The 17,714-nt window shown below is 44.7% G+C and overlaps 1 protein-coding gene across 1 annotated transcript in view; it reads left to right on the plus strand.

The window, feature by feature from the left end:
- The window catches only part of LOC144511021 (protein FAM227B-like), a 232,064-nt gene that overhangs the window by 1,338 nt on the left and 213,012 nt on the right, over window positions 1-17,714 (plus strand). The window contains exons 2-5 of the mRNA XM_078240995.1: window positions 1,725-1,801; window positions 7,596-7,842; window positions 12,763-12,818; window positions 16,014-16,058. Of these exons, the coding sequence (XP_078097121.1) occupies window positions 1,751-1,801; window positions 7,596-7,842; window positions 12,763-12,818; window positions 16,014-16,058 (399 nt within the window). The 5' untranslated portion in view covers window positions 1,725-1,750. The remainder of the gene's footprint in view (window positions 1-1,724; window positions 1,802-7,595; window positions 7,843-12,762; window positions 12,819-16,013; window positions 16,059-17,714) is intronic.

Genomic DNA, 17,714 nt, shown 5'->3' on the forward strand with positions numbered 1-17,714 from the left:
CTGCCCATTTCTGTTCACATTTTCTTACTGGTACCTCAGGGTCCTCTTCGTCTTCCTCCCCTTGGAAGATGAAGGGTTAAATTTGTTTGACTGTCTCTGGGCTCGCTAGGTAAGAAGTTTAACAACACCAGGTTAAAGTCCAACAGGTTTATTTGGTAGCAAAAGCCACACAAGCTTTCAGAGCTCCAAGCCCCTTCTTCAGGTCCTCGGCCCCGATCCCGACCGTATGCGTCCCCTCCTGGAACTTCCCCTCCCCACTAGCCTCAAAGCACTGAGAAGATGCCTGGGCTTCTTCTCGTACTATGCACAGTGGGTCCCCAACTATGCAGATAAAGCCCGTCCGCTAATAAAATCCACTCTTTTTCCTTTGACGGCGGAGGCCCGGCTGGCCTTCGACCGCATCAAAGCAGACATCGCGAAGGCCACGATGCACGCTATAGACGAATCCATCCCGTTCCAGGTGGAGAACGATGCATCTGATTTCACCCTAGCCGCCACCCTTAACCAGGCGGGCAGACCCGTGGCCTTCTTTTCCCGAACCTCCAGGGCCCCGAAACTCGACATTCCTCTGTCGAAAAGGAAGCCCAAGCCATAGTGGAAGCTGTACGGCACTGGCGCCACTATTTAGCTGGTAAACGGTTCACCTTACTCACGGACCAACGATCCATTGCCTTCATGTTCAACAACACGTAGTGGGCCAAAATTAAGAACGACAAGATATTACGGTGGAGGATCGAACTCTCCACCGACAATTACGATATCTTGTATCAGCCCGGGAAGCTCAATGAGCCACCTGACGCGCTGTCCCGTGGAACATGCGCCAGTGCACAGGTGGACCGGTTACGGGCTCTCCACAATGACCTCTGCCACCCGGGGGTCACCAGGTTTTTCCACTTTATTAGAGCCCGAAACCTGCCCTACTCAGTCGAGGATGTCAGGTCCATAACTCGGAATTGCCAGGTCTGCGCGGAATGCAAGCCGCACTTCCACCGGCCGGACAGGACACATCTTATAAAAGCCTGTTTGTCTTGCCCTCAACTAGTCTCGGCTCGATTGATAGTGCATCAATTTTATTGGCAAGAACTTGGAGCCATCCCTGTCGGTGATCGGGTTTGAACTGAAGGGGCTTGGGGCTCCGAAAGCTTGTGTGGCTTTTGCTACCAAATAAACCTGTTGGACTTTAACCTGGTGTTGTTAAACTTCTTACTGTGTTTACCCCAGTCCAACACCGGCATCTCCACATCTCGCTAGGTCCAACAGCTTGTATTTTCTTCGATTTGTCGGAGAGACCGGCATGGCAGCATATGCGCCATTCCTTTTCAAACTTTTTCAAATTGTCAGTGATATTCTCATTGAAGGCGAGCGCTTTAATGCACCAAAGCCCTTGTGCCATTTGGCCAGCTCATGACACCATGTAAAGTTGCTGGGTTGTGTAGAAAAGATGACAAAGGTCTACAACTTAAACGGTTTACTATAAACCCTTCAGCAACTCTTACACGCCAATCCTGTAGCCACACACTGGTGAGAACTCCCGTGCCATCAACGCTTCACTTCCTATGTGCAGATCATGGCAATATATACCTGAATACACATTCTACAGCACTGAGAACTATTTTAATTCAGTCAAATTCCTAACTAATTTAGTATGAAAGATTTTAAGTTTTGTTTATTTGTTATGCCACTAGATGTTTTAACTGCTTTAATAAAACAATAATATTTTACAGCTGCAATCTGTAAATATTTATGCAAAATGGAAAATGAACCTGAAACCTTTGAAGAATTCATGCACTCTCAGGATCTGGTAAGTGACTTTGCTTCTCATTGCACATCCTATTATGATTCAATGGTGTAATCTGAGGAGTTTAAGTGTAGAAAAGATCCAACTTAGCCTATTATATCAGTTTCACTGTAGCTGCGCATCTTAGTTATCCATTCCAGACCCATTTTCCTGCTCTTTACCAGTAGCAGTTTTCTGAGTTCAAGAGTTGAATTGAATCAGCCAAAAGCCGCATGCAGTAATAATTCTCTGCCTGATCCTTTAGTCTCAACTGCCCCAACCCTCACCAGGGTTCAATTCCTATTGTGTCCGCACTTGATTCCCTCCCTACCTGACTTCTTGCCATTCGGCTGCTCCTCCGCCCTCTTGACCCAATTCTTACCAGCACTGTAAATAGCTGTCTTTGAACAATGTCATTTCCCCCTTCAAAGCTGCATTTATTCTTCATCGGCACCGTAGATCTCTGCTATTCCATGGAGAATTTTAATATTTTATATATATTCCTACTCTCTGTTCTTTTTTTAAAGTATCGTTTCACATTTATCTTTGCTGAGCTCCATTTGTGGCAATCCCATCTACTCCCCGAACCCCTTGTTCTCTTGTCATCTGCTGTATTCTTTCTTAGAATTTGTTTTGTGCTCTAATTTGACATCACAGAATAAAGGCTTACAAGAGAAAATACTACACTATTTTATCATTTTCAAAAGTATTTATCATGATCTGCACTGTATGATTCTATATGTAATTTCCTTAGCTTTCATAAAGTATATTGGTGAACTATCTCAGAAAAAGCTTCAGCTGAACTTGAATTATATTCATTCTTTCAAAATTTCTGGGTGTCCAGAATTTAATCAAATAAAATGCAAATGATGGGCGGAATTATCCCAAAGGTTGACTAAGGGCCCGATTTTACCAAAGATTCACGCCCGTTTTCGGGCGCGCACGGTAAATTCAGGTGTCGGGCCTTTAACACGATCTGCACCCGAATCCAAGCAGATCGCGGCTTTACCGACACCCGATTCTCCACGCCCAAATCGGGCAGCCCGACGATTTAAATGCATTAGCATGCATTTAAATCGATTTAAACTCTACCGCCAATTTAAACTCTACCGCCAAATCCCACTTTACCACCGCACGGCCCGATCCGGATCCGCGCTTTTAGCAACCTGCTAAATAAAAGTCGGAAGCCGGCGCTTCCTCAGTGAGGGTTGGCGAGGAGGTAGGTGCATGGCATCCGAAAGCTCTCCGGTACTTACGAGTGTCTTGTCGCAGCTATTCCGCCGTCCCGGGTCGGTGGCGGCTCTGCGAGTGTGTGGGGGGGAGGGGGGGGGGGGTTGGATGGATCTCTGGTTGCAGGGGAGGGGGGTGGAGAGGAGGATGGATCTCTGGTTGGGGGGCGGGGGGATGGATCTCTGGTTGGGGGGGGGAGGACGTAAACCATTTATTATCTTTTCTGTTAAAGGATAGGAATTGAAACATTTGAATGTTTTAATTCCTATCCTTTAACAGTAAAAAGCATCTCGTTTCAAACTATTGTTAGACTTTAGAAAGTTAATAAACTAATTTTTCTGCATAAACTACCATTACATTCATTTGATCTAAAATATTAAACTTCTGACACTGTTTAAGTATATCCTAGATGTTCCTGGGACTAGAAATTTCTTCTAAAGAACTGTTGCTTCAGGATATATGCTACAAGTACTGGGTTTGTTATATATTTATTTTACAACATGTTGATGGGGAGACGTCTCTGTGACAACAGGAATGAACAGACACTCAAAATGATATGGATGTACTTTGTTCTGCGGGGTCGAAGATTCTCAGAAATGCACATTTTATTTTTCACTTGAGCCCTGCAAGTAGACACAATCAGCCCAAAATAACCCAAGCAGCTCACATTCATTACTGAGACAAAAGTAGACAGTTGAAATAGATGCAAGTGTAATCTTTCGACAAAAGCTTTGAGTTTAATAGCGTTATCAGATTGTTAGAACAATATTTTCTCTAACAAGAGCAGGTATAATTATTGCCAACTCTTCCATGTGTCAGAGAGCCGCTCTCTCTGCTTTTTTTTTCCCGCCCGGGCGCGCTGCTTCAGATTTTTTTTCGAACTGCGCATGCGCAGTTCAGAGCTCCGATTGTTCCGGCAGCGCTAAGCCCCGCCCACTGCGCGGATCGGACCGGAGCCGGCAGAAAGTGTATGGGCGCGCTGGAAAGAGGATTCCGGGCTCGGATCTGTATTGTGCCCAGATTCGGCACTTAGAATCAAAATGGTAAAATCGGGCCTTAAGTGTCATTTCGGGTGAGAAAACCAGTGCGATTCAAAGCAGCATGTCCGGTGTGGATCTGATAGCAATCTTTCTGCACTTAGTCATCTTTTTGTGAGGGCACGAGTTTTGCACCAGTTTGGAGAGGAGCAGGACCTAAACACGCTGGGAAGCCCGGCTTCACAGAGATCTTCAGGGTGCCTCGACCTCAAAGTGAAATTGAAGACCTCTCTGGCATTGGAACCCCCTCCCCATTGATGCCATGTTCCCCCTTGCTCTCCTGAATGTAGATCGCCGGTCTGATCTACCCCCTCCCCCATTGTTAAAAAAAAAGATTGCCGGCCCCGGGGCCGTCCCAATGGGTCCCCATCATGTCCCACCCCCTTCACGCGCTGCCTCCTTCATGCCCCACCCCATCATGCTCTGCCCCATCATGTCCCACCCGCTTCATGCTATGCCCCTTGGCACTGCCCCCTTAGCACTCCCAGGGTGCTAGGGCACTGCCCAGCCCTTTCTCCGGTCACTTGGGGGCTTCAGTGGTCTCCGAACCCCCCTGTTTTGCCAATACTACTTGTTTCCATTTTTGGAAACCAGTCGTGATTCGCGCCGGGTTCCCTGGAACTGACTGAACATATTTAAATGAATATTTAAATAGCCAGCGCAAAACATGCTAGACCCGCCTCCTGTGATTCTCCGACCCTGCGCAGTCCCAGCACGATCTGTACATGAGTGTGGGGGGCCTGAGAATTTATATGTGACTGGAATCCTTGCCAGTGTACCAATGTCTTTTTGCAAGTAGGTTGTAAACACTGCTTATCACTGCAGATAAGGTAACAAGCCAGGTTGGCTTTGGCCTTTGCACTGCACAGATGCCAGATGAAACTGCAGGCCTGATGATACGCCTATAAAAAATTAAGTTTGCCCCGCAATTAAGCATGCATCTCATCAACCTTTCTGTGTCCTGTATATGTCAGGATTCTAAATCTCTCCTGATAAAATCAATGCGTATTTTAATGTGTTCTTACCAAGCTTGGAGGTCAAATTTACGACTTTTGACTGGACTCTCCTATCTTCTTTTATTTGCTTTTATTGAGCCATTGATATCTATGACTTGGAACAAGCAAAGCTTTCAAGTCAGATAACAGTCTTTGTACTTTAATAAAATGCTTAGTCTTTACTTCCTGCCATTAACAGCAATGTAGTTACTGTACTAAAGAATCACCCTGGACATATGGAGAGAAACAGGTTTTGATAGAGTGGATAAAGAGGGAATTATTCCATTTGTATATAAGAGCATAACTATATATAAAAACATAAAAAACTTAACTCCAGTCACACACACATGTACAGATCGTGCTGGGGCTACGCAGGGTCAGAGAATCAATCTGGTGGTTGCGGCTGAAATGCTCAACTCATTTAAAAGGTACTTGAATCTGCATCTGAAGTTTTAAAGTTTATTTATGAGTGTCACAAGTAGGTTTACATTAACACTGCGATGAAGTTACTGTGAAAATCCCCTAGTCGCCACACTCCGGTGCCTGTTCGGGTACACTGAGGGAGAATTTAGCACGCCAATGCACCTAACCAGCATGTCTTTTGGACTGTGAAAGGAAACCGGAACACCCAGAGGAAACCCACGTAGACAGGGGGGAGAATGTGCAGACTCCGCACAGACAGTGACCCAAGCCGGGAATCAAACCCGGGTCCCTGGCGCTGAGAGGCAGTGCTGCTAACCACTGTGCCACCATGAAATACTGTTACCTGCAAGACTATGGACCAGGTGTGCAAGTGGGATTAAAATGAGCGGCTATTTTCTTTTTTTCTCTTATTTGGTTGGTGCAGACATGATGGGCTGAATGGCCTCTTTCTGCATCGTTAGTTTTCTATGGTTCTACAGAGGTCCTCAGTACAAGAAAGTCAGCCAGAAATTGAATAGGGAATGCAGAAGAAATAAAGCGAGAGGCTGATTTTAATATTTAAATCCTAATTTAAATATGAATAGTGAGCCCGGGACACAATCATCCCGGCTCACTTGCCTTAATGGCCTCGCCAGTGGAGGTCCTCACCGGCGAGAACCACCTATGGTCTCCAGCAACAGGGAGCAGACGTGATGGCCTTGCTGGTGGGACCGAAGGCCATTGAGCAGTAGGATGGGACAGCCTTAATTAGTTAGGGGTGGGACTTCTGCCCAAAGTCCCCCCTGGAGAGTTGTTGTCCAGTCTGATTAGTCGGCAGCACTGTATTGCCAGTAATGTCAGAAAATAGTAGTTGCTGGGATTACAACCAGTCCTCAAAAAGAAGTGAACATGGATACTGGACTTAAGTCTGGGGATTTGGGGTGGCATAACTGTGAGCCTGCCCCGCCATTCAATAAGATCATGGCTGATCTGATAGTGGTTTAGTTCCACTTACCCGCCCGCTCCCCATAACCCTTAATTCCCTTATTGATCAGAAATCTATCTACCTGTGACATATTTAACGAGGTAGCCTCCACTGCTTCAATGGGCAGAGAATTCCAGAGATTCACTACCCTCTGAGAGAAGAAGTTCCTCCTCAACTCTGTCCTAAACTGAACCCCTTTATTTTGAGGCTGTGTCCTCTAGTTCCCGTTTCCTTTCTAAGTGGAAAGAATCTCTCTGCCTCTATCCTGTCTAGCCCCTTCATTATCTTATATGTCTCTATAAGATCTCCCCTCAGCCTTCTAAACTCCAACGAGTACAGGCCCAATCTACTCAATCTCTCCTCATAAGCTAACCCCCTCATCTCCGGTATCAACCTGGTGAACCTCCTCTGTACTCCCTCCAAGACCAATACATCCTTCTGCAAATAAGGGGACCAAAATTGCACACACCTTGCTGTCCGACAGCAGCCTACACAATAAAAGGTGCCAGGATGTTTGCTTTCTTACTGCCTTATTCTGCAGGCTGAAAAATTATGGTGGAGGCATCCTATGGAGGATGGGGTGGATGGGAAGGCTGACCATCCGCTATATTACTATATCATAGAATCCCAACAGTGCGTGGGGAGCCCATTCGGCCCATCGAGGCTGCACTGACTCTACAACAGAACATCTTACCCAGGCCCAATCCTGCCCTCTCCATGTAACCCCATATATTTATGCCGCCAATCCCCCTAACCTACATATCTTGGGACGCTAAGGGACAATTTACCATGGCCAATGCACCTAACCAGCGCATCTTTTGCACAGTGGGAGGAAACTGGAGTGCCCGGAGGAAACCCACACAGATACGGGGAGAATGTACACACTCCGCACTGACAGTGACCCAAGCCAGGAATCGAACCCAGGTCCCTGGCGCTGTGAGGCAGCAGTGCTAACCACTGTGCTACCGTGCCACCCACAAAATTAAAAAAATTATAGTAGTTTAATAAATGGAAAAATATTTTCTCAGTCAAAAACTGCCAAAAATGAAAATTAATTTCTTCGTCGATTTAACATGATGCTTTACATAAAATTACTACATTTTACGATTAAAAATATTTAACCTAACTACATCTTTTAGTTTGTCACATTTATCCTTTTAATGTTATAGACGAATTGGCCAGCATTACCCCGTGATGAAGATGAGTTTCAAATGAATATTCAGCCTGATATATTTAGTTCATATGAAGCAACTGAGCAATACATTCGTGAACACGTCCCTTTCGAGATGGAGGTTCTTGATAACATTGGACAAAGAATTGATCAGTTTGTATCCCGACTGGACAAATATTCCTCAAGGATCCTGTCAGATGAACCCAGGAAGGTCAAAGACAATCGTTTCTATGTACCGTCACAGGGTAATTCGTTTGTGCTTATTTCAGTATGGTTTTTCAACTGCATCATGTCAAATCGAAATTTGCTGGAAATACTTAGCAGTTCATGTTGCACCTGTTGCAGAAAGAAACACAGTTAAGAGGCAGGTTTTTCAGAACTGATGGGGGTAGGTTGGCTCAGAATTTCAGGCCAGTCAGCATGCTGATTTGCTGGCACCCTCCCAGCCCCGAATTACTTTTGAGAAGGCCAGATGGGTGGAATAGCCAGTTGACCTACTAATTGCCCCTCCTGGAATTTTCTGATTAGCATGGGTGGCTCCCAAGGCTGGAAGACCAATATGAGGTCCTCTAGTGATGACACCTCAGCAGTCCCACCATCTGAGGTGGGAATTACTGAGAGAGAGAGAGAGAGAGAGTGTGTCCTACAATAGAGATGCCCTTTGAAGACCAAGGAAATTGTTTAAGTTAAAAATGGCCAGAACATATTCATGGAGGCGCTTCTCCTGCATTGCATGGCTAGTAGCTGCTGCTGTGACCCAATGGCCATAGCAGGTAGGGGAGGCTCTTGGCAGGATGAAATGTTGTCCTGTCCTTTCTCCTGCCTGTCAGCTGCCTCCTCTCACTGGCTGTATTTTTGCCACATTTTTGCTGAGCTAGAGTGGAGACAGGCAAAGTTATAAAGGTGATCATTATACTATTGCCATACTATACCCCATATCCAAATGATTTAACCAATGGCATAATATTGAGGGATTTAAGGAGGCCTTTGATAGTGGAGAAAAAAAAACCTAGAATTACCTTTAGCATATAGGATGATTGATAAGATCATATGACATTGGAGTAGGAGTCGGCCATTAAACCCATCAAATCTGTTCTGCTATTCACTAAGATCTTGGCTGATCTAATTGTGGCATTAATTCCACTTACCTGCCTGCCCACCATAACTCTTGATTCCTTTGTAGATCAAAAATCTGTCTAATATAGCCTTGAATATATTCAGTGACCCAGCCTCCACTCTCTGGAAGAGAATTCCAAAGACTAACAACCTTCAGAGATACGAAATTCCTCCTCAATTCCATCTTAAAAATGGGAGACCCCATATTTTGAAACTCTGCCCCCTAGTTGTCAATTCTCCCACAAGGAGAAACATACTCTCAGCATCCATCCTGTCAAGCCCCCGAGAATCTTATATATTTTGGAAGGTCATCTCATTCGTCTAAACTCTTATGAGTATAGGCCAAACCTGCTCAAGCTTCCCCATAAAAAAAACCCTTTAATCCAGGAAATAGCCAAGTGAACCTTCTTTGAACTCCTTCCAATGCAAGTAAAGTTAAAAAGTTTATTTTTAGTCACAAGTACACTTACATTAACACTGCAATGAAGTTACTGTGAAAATCCCCTAGTCGCCACACTCCAGTGCCTGTTCAGGTACACTGGAGGAGAATTTAGCATGGCCAATACACCTAACCAGCACATCGTTCAGACTGTGGGAGGAAACCAGAGCACCCGGAGGAATGAGCACTTTGCCTGTGTTGCAATCATATTAAACGGAGGAAACCCACGCAGACATGGAGAGAACGTACAAACTCCAGACAGTGACCCAAGCTGGGAATCGAACCCGGGTCTCTGGCACTGTGAGGCAGCAGTGCTAACCACTGTGCCACCGCACCGCCCCAAGTATATCTTTCCTTAAGTAAGGAAAACAAAACTGGCCAAAATACTTTAGTTATGGCCTCACCAATGTCCTGTACAGTTGTAGCAAGAATCATAGAAATCATAGAAACCCTACAGTGCAGAAAGAGGCCATTTGGCCCATCGAGTCTGCACCGACCACAATCCCATCCAGGCCCTACCCCCATATCCCTACATATTTACCCGCTAATCCCTCTAACTTACGCATCTCAAGACACTAAGGGGCAATTTTAGCATGGCCAATCAACCTAACCTGCACAATTTTGGACTGTGGGAGGAAACCGGAGCACCCGGAGGAAACCCACGCAGACACGAGGAGAATGTGCAAACTCCACACACACAGTGACCCAAGCCAGGAATCGAACCCAGGTCCCTGGAGCTGTGAAGCAGCAGTGCTAACCACTGTGCTACCGTGCCGCCCTAAGACTTCCCTACTTTATTATTTCACCCTTTTGCAATATAGGCCAAGATTCTATTTGCTTACCTAATTAATAGCTGTACTTGCACGTGAACCATTTGTGATTCATGAACAAGGACACCCAAATCCCTCTGTATCGCAACACTTTGCAGTCTCTCATAATTTCAATAATATTCTTCTTTTCTATTCTTCCTGCCAAAGTGGACAACCTCATATTTTCCCACATTATACTCCATCTGTCATTTTTTTGTCTACTTAACACATCCGTATCCCGTTGCAGATTCTTTGTATCCTCCTCATAACTTGCTTTCCTACCCATCCTTGCAACTTCAGCAAATTTGGCTACAATACAGTCTGACCCTACATCAAAGTAATTAATATAGACCTTAAATAGTTGAGGCCTCAGAAGTGATCCCTGTCGCACTCATTACAGTTTGCCAACTTGCAAATGATCCATTTGTCTTGACTCTGGGTGGAATTCTCCATTTTTGAGACTAAGTGTGGTGGCGGGTGGCTCTGGCGGCAGCTTTCCTGCTGGCCAGAATGGTTGGATGCTGCACTTTAAACTAATTAATTATGCACAGGTGAGTTCTCCTCTGAATCTCCTGGTGGGACATCACCAGATTCATCCAACCGCCATCAGCTGATGGGTTCGAAGGTCCCGGCATCATATTTAAATACCAGTCCAGTACACTCATATCACTCTCTCCAGCCCACCTGTCGTCACCAGACAGTGCAGGATGTCAGGAACTCAGAGGAGAAAGGCTAGCAGCCTCAAAAAGTCTGCTCCCCCCGAGCCCATCACCTGCGAGGCGTCCATAGAACATAGAACAGTACAGCACAGAACAGGCCCTTCGGCCCACGATGTTGTGCCGAGCTTTATCTGAAACCAAGATCAAGCTATCCCACTCCCTATCATCCTGGTGTGCTCCATGTGCCTATCCAATAACCGCTTAAATGTTTCTAAAGTGTCTGACTCCACTATCACTGCAGGCAGTCCATTCCACACCCCAACCACTCTCTGCGTAAAGAACCTACCTCTGATATCCGTCCTGTATCTCCCACCACGAACCCTATAGTTATGCCCCCTTGTAATAGCTCCATCCACCCGAGGAAATAGTCTTTGAACGTTCACTCTATCTATCCCCTTCATCAATTTATACACCTCTATTAAGTCTCCCCTCAGCCTCCTCCACTCCAGAGAGAACAGCCCTAGCTCCCTCAACCTTTCCTCATATGACCTACCCTCCAAACCAGGCAGCATCCTGGTAAATCTCCTCTGCACTCTTTCCAGCGCTTCCACATCCTTCTTATAGTGAGGTGACCAGAACTGCACACAATATTCCAAATGTGGTCTCACCAAGGTCCTGTACAGTTGCAGCATAACCCCACGGCTCTTAAACTCCAACCCCCTGTTAATAAAAGCTAACACACTATAGGCCTTCTTCACAGCTCTATCCACTTGACTGGCAACCTTTAGAGATCTGTGGATATGGACCCCAAGATCTCTCTGTTCCTCCACAGTCTTCAGAACCCTACCTTTGACCCTGTAATCCACATTTAAATTTGTCCTACCAAAATGAATCACCTCACATTTATCAGGGTTAAACTCCATTTGCCATTTTTCAGCCCAGCTTTGCATCCTATCTATGTCTCTTTGCAGCCTACAACAGCCCTCCACCTCATCCACTACTCCACCAATCTTGGTGTCATCAGCAAATTTACTGATCCACCCTTCAGCCCCCTCCTCTAAGTCATTAATAAAAATCACAAAGAGCAGAGGACCAAGCACTGATCCCTGCGGCACACCGCTAGCAACCTGCCTCCAATCCGAAAATTTTCCATCGACCACCACCCTCTGTCTTCGGTCAGACAGCCAGTTACCTATCCAATCGGCCAACTTTCCCTCTATCCCACACCTCCTCACTTTCATCATAAGCCGACCATGGGGGACCTTATCAAACGCCTTACTAAAATCCATGTATATGACATCAACTGCCCTACCTTCATCAACACACTTAGTTACCTCCTCAAAAAATTCTATCAAATTTGTGAGGCACGACTTGCCCTTCACGAATCCGTGCTGACTATCTCGGATTAATCCGCATCTTTCTAAATGGTCGTAAATCCCATCCCTAAGGACCCTTTCCATCAATTTACCAACCACCGAAGTAAGACTAACCGGTCTATAATTACCAGGGTCATTTCTATTCCCTTTCTTAAACAGAGGAACAACATTCGCCATTCTCCAGTCCTCTGGCACCATCCCCGTGGACAGCGAGGACCCAAAGATCAAAGCCAAAGGCTCTGCAATCTCATCCCTTGCCTCCCACAGAATCCTAGGATACATTTCATCAGGCCCAGGGGACTTATCGACCTTCAGTTTATTCAAAACTGCCAAGACATCCTCCCTCCGAACATCCTCCCTCCGAACATATCTCACTTGGACTCCTCACTACTGCATCCAGGCTCTTCATGCATCCTCCTTCAGTAGACAATGTGGTATTCCTTTGACCCCCTTGCGTGAGCTTTCCATGCAGCCTTGTCAGGGTCCAGCTTTCCTCCCCTCAGTCTTCACCCCTTATCCTGAACCACTGAAAACAGTCATTCATCTCATTTGCTCTTTACAAAACGTTCCTGCCGCATTTCCTACATGGCAACAGTGAATACATTTCAACAAATAGCTTAAAAGATGTGAAGCACTTTGGAATGTGCTGGGAATGGGATCAGGCACCATATAGATTTTTCTTTCTAGATCCTGTCAAGATGTTTTATAGTTTGTGAAGGGTTGTTTATTCAAACACCATTTTTAATATGTCTCTTTATTATTCCAGCTTTTCTTACACAAATTCAGGATTCTGATGCATTACTAACACATCCCAGCCGAAAGGTAAAAACAGTACAGGGATGTTTTATGTAATATGAGTGAAATGACTTACCCATAAAAATGTTTGTCATTAATATACAACGGCATGAACAAAAACCAAGGACAGATATTTGGAGTGGTTGGGATGAATTTCCTTGGTATTTTTCCTGTTAGCTGCCATAATTTTGGTGGCAACTCTTTGTCTGTGCATTAAACAGGGTTTCTGCTAAACTTCCTCCAGAGCAGAAGAATCTTTACGAAATTCCCAGTGGTAATTATTTTATTCTCCAGCTAGCATCACTCAAAAATCGATATCTAGACATGTTGATTGCTTCAGAGTACTGTTTGTACCACTTCAAACATTACATTATTGGTTTAACAATGATAAATGTTTGCTCACAGCATTACAAATAATCAACTATTTGGAGCAAAGCCAATTAATTTCAATGTGGAACCCACGTTCTAAACTAGCCGTGGAGAATGTTTCATGGTGCGACCGAAAAATCCCACCATCTCTTTGCTTTTGTGGCATGGTAGTTAGTTACCCATTTTTCCAGGGTAAACAATATACAAGCTGCTAAACAGGAATGAAACTGGGACCAGCAATACTTCGCACCACGCCATTCACCCAAAAAAAACAAAGTGTGCCATTAATTTAAACGTACTCAGGATTGGTAGAATGGAGGAATGATGACAAAGGGAAAAACTAGAGTGTACATACTGAATACTGATGTACAACTGGAACTGGAATCCAATACAGTTAAACCATACAAGTTAGATATGAAGGTTTCATTCTTAAACAGTAATATTAGGGATGGCGTGGAATAATTATCACTGGATAGCTTTGTATTGAGGAATGAAGACCTGAAATACTCATAGAATCCCTACAGTGCAGGAGGAAGCCATTCGGCCCATCGAGTCTGCAGTGACAACCTAGGCCCTATCCCCGCTTAGTTACCCTGCTAATCGCGCTAACCTATCACATCCCGGGGCACTAAGGGTTAATTTAGCATGTCCAATCAACCTAACCAGTACATCTTTGGAGTGTGGGAGGAAACTGGAGCACCCGGAGGAAACCCACGCAAACACAGAGAGGATGTGTAAACTCCACACAGACTGTGACCCAAGTCGGGAACCGAACCCGGGTCCCTGTAGCTGTGAGGCTGCAGTGCTAACCACTGTGTCACCGTGCCGCCTCATTTTGTACATTGAGCAAATTGAGCATCTGAGCACCAAATGACCAAGGTAGCATTGCAGGAATCTGAAATACCATGAAACATTTGCCACAGCTATTTTAGAATGTGGGTTCCATATTGAAATTAATTGTCTTTGCTCCAAATAGTTGATTATTTATATTGCCGTGAGTATGGTGTAGCTCCTTGGCTTAGGCATCAGACTACTTATTCTCCCACAGAAGGTTGATTTTTTTTTTTGCCAGCTTCCGACACCAAGCTTGCCATCTTGGATTCCACTTTGGTCTTAAAGTGTTCATGTTTCCTTCCCTGCCCATTCTTGGAAGTGGTTAGAAAGTAGCTGGTATTAAACAACTATTGAGCATGTGTTTGAGCCCTTACTAGACAAACAGCGGAAAACCAGATTTCCTCCCTTACACAGTGGCAAGTAGCACAATATGCATGACCGAGTTTCCTCCTGATCATAACTTGGACACACAAAACTGCATGGAACGAGTATTATCTATAGGCGTTTATCTGATCTAAAGATTCCTACCCTTCAAAATAGTCATCAAAAACATTGGCAAAATTGAACAAAAATACAGCTTTGTGCTTGTTAAGGCCTTAATAATGAGTAACTTATGCAGAGTTTGCAGATGTTTGCAGTTAAATTGAAAAATTAGTATGTTATTCCAGGTCGGATTTGACCGTGCTGATTTTGGCAAAGGGTAAGATTTTGAAGTTCTTGTGTCTTAATGACAGAAGTGAATAGTATAGGGCAAAGCAGTAACTTGAGTGCTTTGAATAAATATCCTTAATCAGGCATGAGTTCAAAAAAGGCAGCAGTTGCCAATTTTAGATCTCTTTTCATATAATAGATAGAGGCTGAGTTGTAATATCCCTTCAGTATTGGGCACAATTTTAACCCTGTGCAACTAACTAGTTTCAAGTGAGTTAAAATTGGATCCATTGTTGTTAAATTTATGCTGGAAACCATTACATAGTTTTGTACATTCCATTGATGCTTAAAACAACACTCCAAACCCTTCTAAATGTTCATTTTAAAATTATCAATGGATCATGAAATGCAGTAAATTCTGATGTAGAGTTCGGGCCTGATTGACATAAGAACATAAGAACATAAGAAATAGGAGCAGGAGTAGGCCATCTAGCCCCTCGAGCCTGCCCCGCCATTCAATAAGATCATGGCTGATCTGACGTGGATCAGTACCACTTACCCGCCTGATCCCCATAACCCTTAATTCCCTTACCGCTCAGGAATCCATCCATCCGCACTTTAAACATATTCAGCGAGGTAGCCTCCACCACCTCAGTGGGCAGAGAATTCCAGAGATTCACCACCCTCTGGGAGAAGAAGTTCCTCCTCAACTCTGTCTTAAACCGACCCCCCTTTATTTTGAGGCTGTGTCCTCTAGTTTTGTAATGAGTTCAAGCAAATCTTTCAGTCAATTCGTCCACATAAGCCTAATCAAAAACAAGTTCTGTGCTTTGCAATGTCAAGAAATTAATCTTCCAAATCCAGACATTTCCACAATTTCAATAATGCACCATAAGTTTAGAAGAAAATGGACAAGTTCCCAATTTCTTAAATAGAGGATATTATAGGATCATAGAATCCCTAGCGTACAGAAAGAGGCATTTTGGCCCATTGAGCCTGCACCGACAACAATCCCACCCATGCCCTATCCCTGTAACCCCACGTATTTACCCTGCTAATCTCCCCGACACTTGGGGGCAATTGAGCATGGCCAATCAACCTAACTCACACATCTTTGGAGTGTGGGGGGAAACTGGAGCACCAGAAGCAAACATGGGGAAAATATGCAAACTCCACACAGTTACCCGAGGCTGGAATCGAACCTGAGTCCCTGGCGCTATCAAGTAGCAGTGCTACCCCCTAGAAAGAAAAAAGAAAGGACATGAAAGAAAGATATGCCTTCAGAAACGCTGGTGATGTGTGTGTGTATGTGTTTATAGAAAATATGGGACCTGCATAGTTAAGTTAACATTGCTTTCTTTTTAACAGCTTTCAGAAGAACTTTTCTCTGCACGCAGGGGCAAGACTGTTGAGGTAGGGCTTTCAGTATAATTTGAATTTCACAGAGCAGATAAACACTTCTTAACTGAAATACATTTTAGTAAGTGGCTACAAAAAAATTTGGCATGAGGCAAAGGTTTTGGAAGCATTGCAAACTACTTAGATGGTGGGATACAGATATAACTTTGATTAGGAAATTATGTGTGCAACAAGAAAAAATAATTGTCTCTATTAATCCCATTTTGTTCAACAAAATGCATTGGGGCTGAAAATTGTACTTGTTTTGACAAGAAAGGTGCATAACGGTTGGATTTTTGGGCACTGCCAATTTCCACCAATTTCATGTTTATTTTTGTGTGCAACAATGGTGAGGGTGGGTGGAGGCAGTTTCAGTGGTTTGCACATAAAAATGACATGCATCCAAATTCCAAGTATTTACAACCCTATTGGACATAGTTTCTATCATTGTATTTGAGGCATAGGGTGGGATTTTCCAGCCCCGTCTGCTGCTGGAAGTGTCCGGTTCCACCGAAAATCAATGGACTTTTGGCTGGGTCACTGAATCTCCCATGGCGGTTTGATGGGGCCGGAAAACCCCTGTCATATTCTTCGCAAGAGCTAACACATTCAGCAGAGTTATCCATTAAAAGTTATTTACAGTCAGGAAAACATTTACCCATTTTTGCTTTGAAGAGCTGCTAAGTTGAACTTTTAACTACAGTTTGAGGGGCGATCTGGCCACCAGTATATTTTCAACCCCACCTAGATACCATAGATCAGCAATATTCCCTCTGCTACCTTGACAGAGAAGGAGGAGCTGGACAGAAATAAGTAAATGAGCTATCACCAAAGAAAGATGAGATCAAAATCCTTTTCCCACTTACATTCACTCATAATGTGAAAGGGACAAAAAACTGAATTCTGAACAAGGTACTGTTCACTGAAGTTGAAGTAAGGAGCGGAGAGAAGCCCTCAGAGACAGGGCTGCAAGGTGTAGACCTGGAGATGCCAGCTAGCGAGAAGCCAGATATCCATGGTGATCCTAAGGTTGGTAACATCCCTGATCTGTGGACCTCCAGCCCCACCAAGCGTCCCCCAACCACTCCCAAGCCCCTGCACCCTTGAATGCCCCCCCCACCCCACTCCGCACCATGGCAGCAGCTGACTTGCCCTTTTACACCCCGGAGGTTAGTGCCAAGCAGTACTCACTTTCTCGCTCGTCTTCGCACTCCATGGCACCAGTAGTGATTTTCGTCCATGTGACTTCCTGCCAGTGAGGGAGGCAATGGGAATATTCTGGGCGGTGGGGGTGGGGGATGATCGCATGGCAAATTCACTAATGAGATTGAAGTCAAGTCAATCTGATGCTAATCAGCCTCATGCTATTTCTGGGCGAGCTCCAGTTTGCGCCAGCAGAAAGGGACTGGGAAGATCGCAAACTTCTTGGCGCCAGGCGCAAAACCCATCTTTGGGCCCACGCACAATTTTCCTGGATTAGCGCGATCTGCCACAAAATTGAGGCCATCAATTTGATTCTTGGGCCAAATTGTCTGCAATAAAGGCATCACAGAAGACCCACAAAAAATCAAGGCTATCAGTGAGTTCCCAAGCCCATTCTTGATTCCAGCAATTCTTGGGGTTGGTGAACCAGCTCGCAAAATTTTTAACAAATTTGGCACAGATCACAAA

Source organism: Mustelus asterias, chromosome 24 (genome assembly GCF_964213995.1).
Source record: "Mustelus asterias chromosome 24, sMusAst1.hap1.1, whole genome shotgun sequence".
Lineage (NCBI taxonomy): Eukaryota > Metazoa > Chordata > Chondrichthyes > Carcharhiniformes > Triakidae > Mustelus > Mustelus asterias.